Here is a 13,399-nt window from a genome sequence, read left to right on the forward strand (position 1 = left end):
GACGGATGAAGATGTGTTGGAAAGGTCCAAAGGCGATTGACTAGAGTAGTTTCTGACCTCTGGAATGTCGAGTATGAGGAAAGATTGAAAAGATGTAATTTGCAGAGCCTAGTGGAGAGAAGGAAGAGGGGAGATATGATAGAGACCTACAAGTTGGTAAGGAGTTGTTATAGGATCAATGCTGGAGAAGTTCTACAGAAAATAGTGGGAGATCAGGGGGAGAACCAGAGATCATCCCTGGAAACTGTATAAAGAGGGTGTGAGTAGGGGAGTGGGAGGCAGGTTTTTTTTCGTGCAACGTTGTAAATAATTAGAAGAAACACATGTATAAACCACAGTGAAAATTATTTAATTGTAAATATTTCATCCTAAGTATCTTAGGACATCATTAGTACAGTATTTAAACAAAATTAGGAATAATCTCAGAAATCTGGCATTATTAAATCACTAGTTTCCAGAGCACACAAATTCTGCTCCTCTGAAGAATCTTTAAACCAGGAATTAGAAGTTATCAAAAATACAGCCATCTTAAATGGATATAATCCCAAAACAACTCAAAAAATCATCAGTCACTTCTGCATACATCAAACCAGACAGGAAGAAGTGCATAGGAGTCCCATACCTTACGTTAAAGGCATCTCAGAACGTCTTTCTAAAATTATGAAGAAATACAATTTTGCCACTACTTACAAACCTATCAACCAAATTTACAACTAATTACCTTCTCCTAAGGACAAATTCTCACCCTTGATGTTACCTGGTGTTTATGAGATTCCATGCTCATGCAAATTATCTTACTTTGGACAGACAGGTAGGTCTGTTCAGAAACACATCTCGGAACATCAAGACCACATTCGTCTTCTTAAACCGCAGAAATCTGGCCTCTCTCAATATGGAATTGAAAATCCAAACCATAGGATCCATTGGGAAAAGGCTAAACTTTTACATAGATCTTTATTTAAACATGAACGTTTATACAAAGAAAGTTCTGAAGCCCTACTACACAGACCAAACCTAAACCACAACGACGTTCTTACTATTCCTAAAGTATGGGAAATTATCATACAAAATTGTGTTAAATAATTAACGTTTTTTTTTTTTTTTTTTTTTTTGTACTACTTTAGCACGTTATGCACGTTTTCATGAGATTCTATTGTAATCATGCGCCCTAACTGTATGTTATTCCTAATTTTGTTTAAATACTGTACTGATGATGTCCTAAGATACTTAGGATGAAATATTTACAATTAAATAATTTTCACTGTGGTTTATACGTGTGTTTCTTCGAATTATGAATGCACCACAGGTTTCGTTATTTAAAAAAGTTGTAAATAATTGGAATGCCTTGCCTGAGAGTGTGGTGGCTGCAAGGAGTTTGAATGTGTTCAAGGCATGGTATGATGAGCTGTGTGTGATAAAAGGACCTCCCAGATGAGTCTTTGACTCCATGAGGTCTTGGGGTAATAATAATAAAGCCAACACCTTATTGTAATAAGCAAGCAGGTTACTAAACCATGATCTCCTTTAGCAAATCCATGCTGTCCATTAAAGATAATACCACTGCTGTCAATCCAATTCTGGATCCTTGTTCTCACCAGCCTCTCCAACACTTTAACACAACTGACACACAGATGGGCCTATAATTTGATCCTTGAGTTCTGTCACCTCCCTTATGAAGTGGCACAAAGTTGCCTTCCTTCCACTCCTTTGGAACTTGACCTAGTGCAAGACCCACATTAAACAAATATGTCAAGGCAGATTCCTTCAAAATACATGGTCATATATTATAAAATCTCACAGCCTTATTAAGATCAAGTTTGCACAATTCCCCATATATCACTTGCTCACTTACAGTCAGTCTCTCCTCCTCCTCACCAACTGCTCTCAAACTCCTCAGATGTCACGTTCACAAGAATGAAAGACCTTTATGAACTGCTTATTAAATATCTCAATTTATCCTCTGCAGCAGTTGTTCTTATACCATTTTCTCCAATTCCATAATTATTCTTTTTTTGCTTACCACATATCGAAATAACTCCTTAGGATTTTTTTTGGCCTCATTAGCTAACTTCTGCTCATATTTTACTTTTGCTACCCTTGCCAACCAAGTTACCCTCCTTGCTTGTTCTTGTAATCCTCAGGGAATTGATTATTTTCACTCTTCTTATGTTGCCACTGATTATAGAGGCAACAAAAATGCATTAGCCTTTATCCTCTATATCGCATGCTTAATCTCTTCATTCATCTATTTCACACCTACTTGATTTATCCTTCTCACACTTGGAATATATTTAGACATTGCTTATATTAGATAGTTCTTGAATATCACCCAAGCAGCATTGGTCTCCTTTTCAGCCAACTCCTCATTCCATGCCATGCTGCAAGCTCACTCCTGAGCTTCTCATAATAACCAGCCTTGTAGTTTTCCACATATATCCTTTCCTCACAGAGGTTCTCACACTGCCAGCAGTGTGAGAACCTCTGTGAGGAAAACTGGAAGATGATTTGACACCTCTTTTATGATAACATCCTATGATGAGATGATCAAATCCAAGATCCTCAATCCTCGTATGCCCTCTGTTACATATTGCCTGAGATAGTTGTCCCTCAAAAACTCAAGAAACTCATTTTCTTTACTTCCAGTTGCTATCTCATCATCTCACTCTATATTGCCATAATTATAATCACCCATAATGATCATCCTTTTCTTATTTGATCGGCTAATTTCATTATACATTTCATGGTTACTACCATCCACATCTATAAAAACATTTGACTTAAGTGTTTCTTCCCTCTTGCATCTCTACCTAGATCTCTATCATCAATACCCCCCCCCACTTTATCATTTCTATCTTCACTAAACATATCATACCATTCCATCTTTATTCCTATTAGGATGTCATCCTCATCCAACCATTCCTCACTTATTCCAACAATTTTTGGATGAACACATTCAATTAATGCAACTATTTTATTTGCCTTGTTTCTTACACTATTAGCATTTGTATAAAAACATAACAGCTCATTCCTGGATCTATAAAGTTTCACTGATACCACTTATTAGATGTGACTTCTCCATACTTTCCTCAAGACATTTCTTTTTCTCCTTACTTGTCTCCCAGAACCTAAACCCTCTTCAAATCCAACTGTTTTCTCTACATCCCAGGTCATCCCCTTTCCTTTTTGTCTACACATTCATTCACATCCTCTTGAAGCATCAACCTTTCTCATGCTGTGATGCTATGTTCCCCTGTCCATCCTGAGCCTCCCCATTTCCCTGTATGTCTTGCACACTTGTTCTCTCATTCTTTATACTCAATGCTACCCACTTTTTTATTCATAACCACCATTTCAATCTCTCTTTCCCTACTCTCCCACCCTTTCACATCACTTTTTACTTGATCAGATTCATTCTCTGCACTTATTTCTCTACCTACCAGCAGCAGCCTCTCCAAATGACTACACCAAAACCATTTAATCATTAATCTGTTGAAGCTATTGAAATGATTCACTTAAGATCAGAACTCCTAGTGACATAGCTGGAATTTTTTTTTTTTCTCTTCCAAGGTAATTATATTTCAGATAAATTATGCATTTTAAATAATAAAACTGAAGTTGTGATTATTATAAATGAGGTAGTTATGCGGTTTTGGAGTAATTAGCAGAATTACTTTTGACAAAAAAAATTTATCAGTTTACCAAACAAATATCAGAAATATATCAGCATTTCTGTTTAGAATATCTGCTGTTTCAATCAAAAGGATGTAAAAAAAATTATAACTTTCTGGGGTCTTTAGTGTTCCTTCTGGGAAATGAAAGGGCACTGTTCTGTCTTTTCTTTTTGAATAGTGGTGAATAATTTCAATTTTTAGCCTAATTCTAGGGTAGAGAACATTATTAAGTAGTATTTCTATGACAGACATAGCTTACTTAAGAAATGAAGCCAGCAACAGTTGTCGTGTCAAAAGGAAAAAAAATTATTAAAGTCATATTTATTCTAAAAATATTATTTGAAAACAGACTTTTCATAAATATTTCACAATTATTTTCTTGTCATATAATTATATATAAAACATGATTATTTTGTAATCACAGTACTTAATTGGTAAAACTGGCCTAAAGGGGATGAGTTGGGAGGAGAATAAAAAGTACTCACCCAAACTCAAATATAAGAGTTAACCACACTTAACAATTTATTATTATTATTATTATTATTCAGCCTACCTTGGAGTCAAAAAACTCATCATGAGAGGCCATTCCTAGGAAACACAAAGTCCATCAAGACTCTTTGTGTGAGGTCCCTCCTGGGAAACACAAAGTCTATCATACCACTCCTTAAACTCATTGACCGTTCTCGCTCTCATCACTCTATCAGGCAATGCATTCCACGGTTCAACCACCCTCCATGCAAAGAAACCACTCCTCACCCACACAGTTTCCTTTCATAACTCCCCAGTGTCAACCCTGTAACCACCTCTCAACAGTTTAAAAGTCTCAATCATATCACCTCTCCTTCTATCCACCAAACTCTGCAGTCCACATTCCCTCAGCCGATCCTCATAACTAATATTGTACAGTCCTGAAACGATCTTTCTTATCCGTCTACCCTTTCCACAGTTAATTTATCCCCTTCAAATACTGGGGACCAAATCTGAGAACAACAGTCTAAGTGTAGTCTGATCAGAGTCTTATACAATGGAATGAAAATCCTTTTATCTCTGCAGGTCAGTGTCCTTCTCATTATTGCAGCAATTCTCTGTGTTACCTTCACCACCTTTGCAATTATGTCCCCTAAATTTCAGGTTTCTATCAATCATCAACCCCAGATCCCTTGTCTCCCCTATTTCCTCCAGTATAGCTCCTCCAAAAGAGTATGCAGCATCCCATCGATGTGTCCCAAACCTCAAGACCCTACATTTTGCTGCATTAAACCGACACCCCCATTCATTTGTCCATCTGTCTAGCTTATTCAAATCCTCTTGCAGGGCTACCACATCTGCACTATTATTAATAACCCTTCCCAGCTTTGCATCATCCACAAACAACTGAATATCCATTTGCAATCCACTGACAATGTCATTCATATAAAGGTTAAACAATATAGGTCCCAGAACTGAGCCCTGTGCGACCTCCACTTGTAACCCTCTGCTTCCTTGAAATTGCCCCACCATATACAATTCTCTGATACCTATCGGACAGCCAATCCTGAATCCAGTTGACCAATCTGACATCCAGACCCATGTGCTGCAACTTGAATATCAGCTTATCATGTGGCACCCTGTCAAATGCCTTCGCTAAGTCTAAGAAAATGGCGGTATATGCCTTTCCCTCATCTAATGCTCTTGTAACTTTATCATAAAAGACTAGCATATCGTTAAAACAAGAGCACCCCTTCACAAATCCATGTTGACTCTCACAGGTAACATTACCCTCATCTGCCCACTGCTGTATATGGTCCTTCACTACTTTCTCCAAGATCTTACTAACTACTGATGACACACAAACAGGGCTATATCTACACACTTCCAGTCTGCTTCCGCCCTTATGCAATGGCACTATCGTTAGCCAGAATTTCATTGAAAAGCCAGGTGATAGGAGCTGTCAGTTCTTTAGCACATTCTCTCAAAACTCATGGTGAAATACCATCCAGTCCCACAGCTTTACTGACATCCAGAGTACTCAGTATTTGTAACACACTCTCCTCCTGTACCTCTAAACCTCAAACCTGCCCTATCCCTCTAGTATTAAAATTTACTCCTCCAGGATGAAATACTCCAATAAAGTGTTCATTGAACAATTCCACTATGTCTTCAGCATCAGTCACTCTATTCCCATTTTTATCCTACAATGTCATTCTTCCACAATCATTTCTTCTCCTACTGGCCACATAGCTAAAAATTCCCTAGGATTTCCTTTGGATCTTAGGGCCAATCTCTTCTCATATTCCAGTTTTGCCTTCCTTACCATACTAGTCACTCTCCTGGCCTATGTCTTATATTCTTCATGCATCTGCTCTTCACCTGTCTCCTTATATCTCTTCCATAGACCTCTTCCTTATATCTTTTCACATGCAGTTCTTGTTTAATATTGTTTGTAATCCACTTTACACCAAATTGTGTCCTCTTCTTCACTTGTGGAATACAGCTTACTATTGCTGCTAACAAATATTCCTACACAATTTCACAAGCACTAATGATATCCTGGCCTTCCAATTCCTCCCTCCATGAAACTTCCCCGAGTTGATATCTAAGACTATTATAATCACCTGCCTTCTAATTCCACATACGTTCCCATGTCTTTGATACTCCTGCATGTCTATTCATTTTCCAAGTCAAAACCACATGGTCACTCTCTCCAACTGGTGGGAGAGATGTCATCTCAGTTATTATCAACTCTTCCGATGCCATGATCAAATCCCAAACTCTTGAACTTCTTGTTCCCTCTATTATATGTTTCCTGAGACATGTGTCCCCAAGAATTCTAGAAATTCCATTCCCCTATTGCTATATACATCTTCCTCTTACCAGTTTATACTGCTGTAGTTAAAATCTCCCACAACAATCATTCTTCTTGCACTTGCCAATCTCAGCTGTCTAAACATCTCCTGGTCCCCACCCTCTGTGCTCCTTGGTTTGTAGCAACACCCCTACTAAATATCATGTCTTGCCCACCTCTACCTCACACCATATGCTTTCAAAATCATTAGCGTCACTGCCTTCCAAAGCCTCCACTCTTAGAGGACATAAGTCGTCACTCATCATAAGCAGTACTCCACCATCACGCATTCCCTTCCTATCCTGCTGAAAACTGCTGTACCCTGCTACTTCTATTACTGTCATTATATCCTCTTCTGTCAACCACATCTCAGTGATCTCAATAATCTTTGGCCAGGCTGATGCTATCAGCACCACCAATTCCTCTCCTTTATTCCGGATACTCTTGGCATTAGTATAAAGCATACCCAGCATTATTCCCCTCTAGACTCCACTGGGCTCAGCGTTACCTGATGTCGTCCCCCTTCTCTCAAGTACCCATTCCCACAAGAGACCACCCCTGCTACCATCCATCTTGGGCATTCTAGTTTTCCTGCATTGACACACCGATTTGTTCAGAACAGCAATCTCGCCAGATGCCTATGTCCTTCCTCATTAAAATGTAAGCGGTCTCTCGCATACAATTCCTCTCTGTCATCAAATGCCCTCCAAGCATCCACATATTCCAATCCTCTCTTCTGACACATTCTAGCTATTATGTTATTCAATATGAGCTGAGTAGAAGAGCAGTAATATTGAATAACATAATAGCTAGAATGTGTCAGAATGTGTCATCTAGGCAACACGCATATTATCTTTCCACTCTGCATCTTCTTTCGTACAACCTCAAGCAAGAATCTCATATCTCTCACTGCTCAATTTATATTACCTCTCAAGTCATTTGTTCCTACCATCACAATCATCTCATCCAGCCTTTCACCCCTCTTAATTGTCATAGCCACACTTTCTATCATTCCTCCAGGCAAACACTCCTCACGCATCCCATCTTGCACACCACAAATCATTGAGTCCCCATACATTACACCTCTTACCACCCTGTTCCTCGATTGCTCACAAGCATCCCTCACTCGCTCTCTCCTCTAACACTTTCTCTCTGTGTTCCCCTACTTGCCTGCCTTCCTGACATCACTCTATCCCTGGTTCCAGTGCTCCCTTGCATTCTTCTCATTCCCTCTCTCCTACTGTTTCCATTCCTTCCTCTTCTATCATTCCCTCTCTTCACTCTTCCTATTCTCTCCTCTTCTATTATTTCCATATCTCTCTATCATTCCCTCTCTTCCACTTATCCTATTCTCTTCTATCATTTCCCATAACTCTCTCTCACTCCTACTCCGATTCACCTTGCATTCATCTCTTCCATTTGCCTAATCTCCTTTTTTCACACTTCTCATCTCATTCCCTAAACATTCCACCTGCTCTTTCAGCTCATTTATCTCTCTCTGCAAGTTAGCCACTCTTATTTGCCATTCATCCTCTCAATTGAGACCATCTCCAAAAACTTCGCAATCATTCAACCTTTCGTACTCCCCACTCTCATTATTTTATTCATATTTCTCTGGCAATTTTCGCCCTTTATCATACCATTCATCTCTCTACGTGGAGAATCTCCCATCTCTGACTCAACGAGGTCACTTATAGTCATCTCTAATAACTCACCAAGTTCTTTCCATTGCCTGAATTTTGCACCTATACGTATTTCCCCTTCTCTCACCTGCCACATATACAACTGCCGGGACACATACATTCCACAAGTCCAGCATGCTACAAAATCCCATATTGTATCATGCAAAATGGAGTCCTTAAATGGGGGAGGACTTGGTGATACGTCATTTGCAATTTTAGCTGCCGCTGCCGCCATTATTCAAAATAGTGTTGAGGAACTATTGCAACTAAATGCTAAATAAGTATAAGGGAGTATAACTATAGGTATAACTATATAAGTAAAAGTACAAACAAAACATTTAAGTATACTAAATATAAATAAAATAAAACTAAATAATGAAAACTTATGTTATCTTCGTCTTCTCTTCCACTGTTATGCATCCGATTCTGAACCAGCCTTCTTGGTAACCAAAATGCACAATATAGCGACAACAACTAACTCCAAAAAACAACCACTGAAGGACACTTGTATTACTTTTATTACAGAAAAACAACTTGGCACAAATCTTAACAGAAATCGCACTATTCAGTGATTAAAAAAGCACTTTTTTCAGCACAGCTCAAATTCCCCGCACACATTTTCTGGCGACTCTAACGCCCTCCTCAATTTCTATCCCTGCTCTAGGAATTTTGGCCAAGGGTGAAATAATCTCCCCACACAAATAACAATATAGGAAGCAACAACACAAATGCTGGAGAATCAATGTATAAACCTAAACTCCAAGAATATAATTGTTTGTTCACTGACCTTTCATTCATGGATTAATGTAGATAAAAGCATTGTACTGAACTGCATAGGAGAATACTAATGCTGCCATGTGTCATTAGTATTTTCCCATATCTTAAAGAAATAACAACTGTATATATAAGTTTTGTCATATTTAAAAAGAGATATTTACTTAAATGAATTTAGAGATTTGAATATTATGAGATAATACAAATTATATATACCTCTCTAAGGAACATATACTGTGGATCAGTCTGATCTTGTGTAATCTTTTCTCCATATTCCATCATCTTATTATAATCTTCAGTGTAGTTATCGATTTCTTCTCTAATCTGCTGGTGTTGACTCAGCAGCTTCTCGGCTTCAGCTAAATTGGATGGAATATCTTCTGAAGCAACATCTGTTTGTGTCTTTGTTAACCAGGTTTGGAAGTGATCCAAGTCACGCAGGAAACGATGCAGGTCACCAGCTTCTTCTAATTTAGCATCTCTATCCTTCAGCTATAAAAATTATTAATAAATAAGTTATGGACAGAAGATAGGTTTATATATGAGGTTAGGTTAGATTAGGTTAGGTCAGGTTAAGTATGCTTGCATAAATCTTACCTGGAGCACACTCAGTAGAATTTCCTCTATAATTCTCCATTCAGTTTTATTTCCCTTAAGTAGATACTATGGTAGCTAGCTCTGCTCCAATTTTCTGGAATTCAACTTTCTGACCAGGCCATCTGAATTATGTGGCAGAGTCATTGTAAAATACTTGAATATGTAAGTACACAAAAAGAAATCTGAAATGTGGAAATGAACCTGGAATAAATAGCATTCAACAAGAAATGCTTAAATATGGAGCATTTCTAGTTGAATATTGTTTATTCCAGTTGCCTTTATGCATTTCAGGTTTCTCATGACTTTGTTCTAAGTATTTAATATATACTCCCAAATGCATTCCTTTTGAATATTTTGACATAAAAGGATAAAATTTAGAGAATAGGATTCTACAGTAAAATAAAAGATATGGGGGACATTTTAAGCTAAGTGGCATTAGGCTAGCAGTTATCTTTAAGTGATTTCAAACATTTATCTTTAAAAAAAATTTTAAAAGCCAGAAAAAAAAACTATTATGAAAGAAAGTTATCCAGACAGACTAATTTTTGTATAACAGAATCATAACAAGTATCTATACACAAAGATACACGAGTGTTACATGTTAAGTTTTTAGGAGTTAAAAAATAAGTTGTTTCGGAAAATAATTAGCATAATTGATTTATTTTTTCTGGATTATTATTCTTATGAATGTTTGTTTACTTGCTTGCAAAGATTGTTTGCTTGTTTGTGTGGTTTTCAAAGCTATTATCTTTTGTTATAAATATACTGTACTGTACATCATGGCACCAATGCATAGATGAATGGAGGAAGATTTCAATATGCATGACTTTGTTCGCGTATCAGTTCTTACTCACTGTTGACCTGTTTTCGACTGATGCTTGACACTTCTTATATTAAAAGTACCTATCTTCAGATCCACTGAGTTTGTGGATTTCTGGTAGTAAACTTGCTGCTACCAGATGAAAACAATGGTGAGAGGGGGACTTATTTAACTGGACATAGCACCAGCTGACTCAACATGTGTCATGTCTGTGTGTGTGATTAAAACAAATATAGAATATAGTTTGGTCAGTAAGTCCCAAATTTCCATCCGTCCTTATTCATTCAGACAGATATCTATTTAAAGCAGCACATCACAGGAAGGTGAGAGCTGAACGTTAAATTAGAAATGGAGTCAGTTCCTCAAATTCTTTATAGGCATAGAAGTCTCCTTACACTTACCTGGCTTTGACTCATACTAGGGATCATTTAAGTGATCCCTAGTACATATATTGTGAATTGCATTAGATACTGGTGGTCCCCTGAGTCATAGTTTTAAAATACAACAATATCCAGCATGATTTACATTTTAGATCATCAATAATCAGCATCAGAACCTGATCATAGTCAGCAGTATCTTCTACAAATACTTCCATTGTTAGTGCTTCAGTGGACCAACAACCCACTTTCTGTTGGGCCTGTTAAAACAAGAGCAGCAGAAGATACCCAACATCATTTTCAGTGCAACTGCAAAAACATTGAGCCTGCTTCTCTCTCTCTCTTTTATTTCATCTATCTCTGTCCTCTGAAATAGCCTTCCTCATAAAATATCCCGAAACAATTATCTCACCAGTGTATATGGTGTGTACAAAATGATGGTACAACATGACAAAATTTCAAACCGGCTGGGGTGTAACCTGGTTAAACAAGGCCCCGGTTGTTTTCGCCAGGGAACCAGGGCGAACAGCAAAAAGTCAGCTACTGGAACAAACCCTTAAAACACACCCCAACTCAATATCACCAGAGTTGAAGATCAGTACTATCAACATAAGAAGCCTGAATGGCAAAGAAATGGAGCTAGCTAAGGAATTAGATAAGTACCAGATCGACATAATAGGGGTGACTGAAATAAAAACTGGTGAGATCTTTCTGAGCAATAAATACAAAATATTATATTCAGGCAATGACAATCAAGGAAAAGAAGGAGTAGCCATAGTATTCAACACAAAATACAAGGCTAATCTTCTTGAATGGGAGGCAGTCTCAAGTAGAGTAATGTGGGCAAACATGAGAATGGGGAACTGGACAATGAGACTTATTTGTGCCTATGGTCCCACAGAAGGCTCTACTAAGGTAGAAGTGGAGGAATTTTTTAATGCTTTAGAGAAAGCAACTGACACAATGAAAAAGGAAAACTTGGTCCTTGTTGGGGATCTAAATAGGAGAGTAGGAAATAATTCTCAGACATACAAAAATATTTTGGGAAAATTTTGAGAAAAGAGCAAAGCTAATAATAATGGCAAATACCTGTTGGATTTCTGCTCAGGACATGGACTGGTTATTACTAACACCATGTTCCAACATAAAAATGTGCACAAATTCACATGGAGAGAAGAGGCAAGGAATAAGAAAAGTCTCATTGACTATGTTATTGTTGACAGTGATGTTTTCTCCCTGGTGCAGGACACCAGGGTGTACAGAGGATCTAAATTTGGAAGTGATCACCATTTAGTTTTGAGCAAAATAAAATTGAATTGGAAAAGAAGACCATCTAAGAAAGTTTCAAAGCGAATAAAAGTTGAGCAGCTCTCAGATATAAACTGTAGACTAAAATACACAAACATTGTTGAAGAAAAAATGAAAGAGTTTGAGAACAGAAACCAAAAATTGGAGATTCAGTGGCAAGCCTTGAGGAAAACATTGATTGATTCAGCCAGAGAGGTATATTGTAAGGTTGTCTGCAAGGATAGAAAAATCAGAACTCCATGGTGGACACAGGAAGTTAAGGAGGCAGTGAAGGAAGAGAAGAAAGCATACCAAAAGCTACTGGCAAATAAGTCAGCTTGTGCTCTTAGAGAATACAGAGACAAATGTAAGAAACCTAAACAGTGTGTAAAACTAGCTAAACAAAAGTCATGGGAGAACTTTGGCAAGAACATAGAAAATAAATATCAAGAAGGTGGGAAAATATTCTGGAGATTGTTGAAGAAGCTTAGGAATGGAGGAAAGAGTGCTGTAAAAGGAGTTAGAGATGATAAAGGAGACATGAAAACAGGAAAAAAAGATATCCTTGAAGTATGGAGTAATTACTTTGAAAAATTGTTAAATGAAACAAGCAGTGATGACAGCACAGTGGTAAAAAAACACTGACCAGGCATGCAGTCAGGAATACATATCCATACTTGAAGTAGAAAAAGCCATCAAAGGCTTGAAATGTGGAAGGCAGCAGGAGTAGATGATATCCGACCAGAAATGCTGAAGTACGGTGGTATAAAAGTCTTATAGTGGCTGCACTGCAGAGCTCAGAATGCCTGGACAGAGGGACGAATTCCTGATGATTGGAGTAGAGCTCTCACAGTACCCATATATAAAAAGGGAAATAAAACTGAATATGCAAGTATACTTGAGAAATGGTTGAGAAAAATTGTGGAAGAAAAGCTTGGTGAAGAACAAGCTGGATTCAGGTCAAATAGAGGCTGTCAGGATCAGATCTTCACTTTACGACAAATAGTGGAGAAAGCATGGGAATGTAACAAACATCTGTATTTAAGTTTTGTCGATTGGGAAAAGGCATATGACAAGGGGTGCCAAGAGAAAAGCGAGTCAATACGCTACAGTTATCTGGTGTCAATGGGGCATTATATCAAGCAATACTTAGTCTTTATTTGAGTTGTAAATCAGCAGTTAGAATTGAAGGAAGTACAGGAAGATGGTTTAATGTTAAATCTGGTGTGAGACAAAGATGTACATTATCTCCTCTGTTATTCATTATCTATATGGATCACATTATGAAGGAAAGTGGTATTAAACATGATATCAGAATTGGAGATGTTAATGTCAGCTCTTTGCTTAATGCAGACGATGTTATACTT

The 13,399-nt window shown here is 37.7% G+C and overlaps 1 protein-coding gene across 7 annotated transcripts in view; it reads right to left on the reverse strand.

Annotated features, from left to right (window-relative positions):
• The window catches only part of LOC150095089 (spectrin beta chain-like), a 577,773-nt gene that overhangs the window by 245,955 nt on the left and 318,419 nt on the right, over positions 1–13,399 (reverse strand). For all 7 annotated transcript variants that reach the window (XM_090411296.1, XM_090411299.1, XM_090411298.1 and 4 more), the window contains exon 23: positions 9,168–9,443. In XM_090411296.1, coding sequence (XP_090267422.1) covers positions 9,168–9,443 — 276 coding nt within the window. The remainder of the gene's footprint in view (positions 1–9,167; positions 9,444–13,399) is intronic.

The sequence above is a fragment of the Typopeltis vanoorti genome, chromosome 21, assembly GCF_054136105.1.
Source record: "Typopeltis vanoorti isolate ZY-2024b chromosome 21, IOZ_Tvanoo_1.0, whole genome shotgun sequence".
NCBI lineage: Eukaryota > Metazoa > Arthropoda > Arachnida > Uropygi > Thelyphonidae > Typopeltis > Typopeltis vanoorti.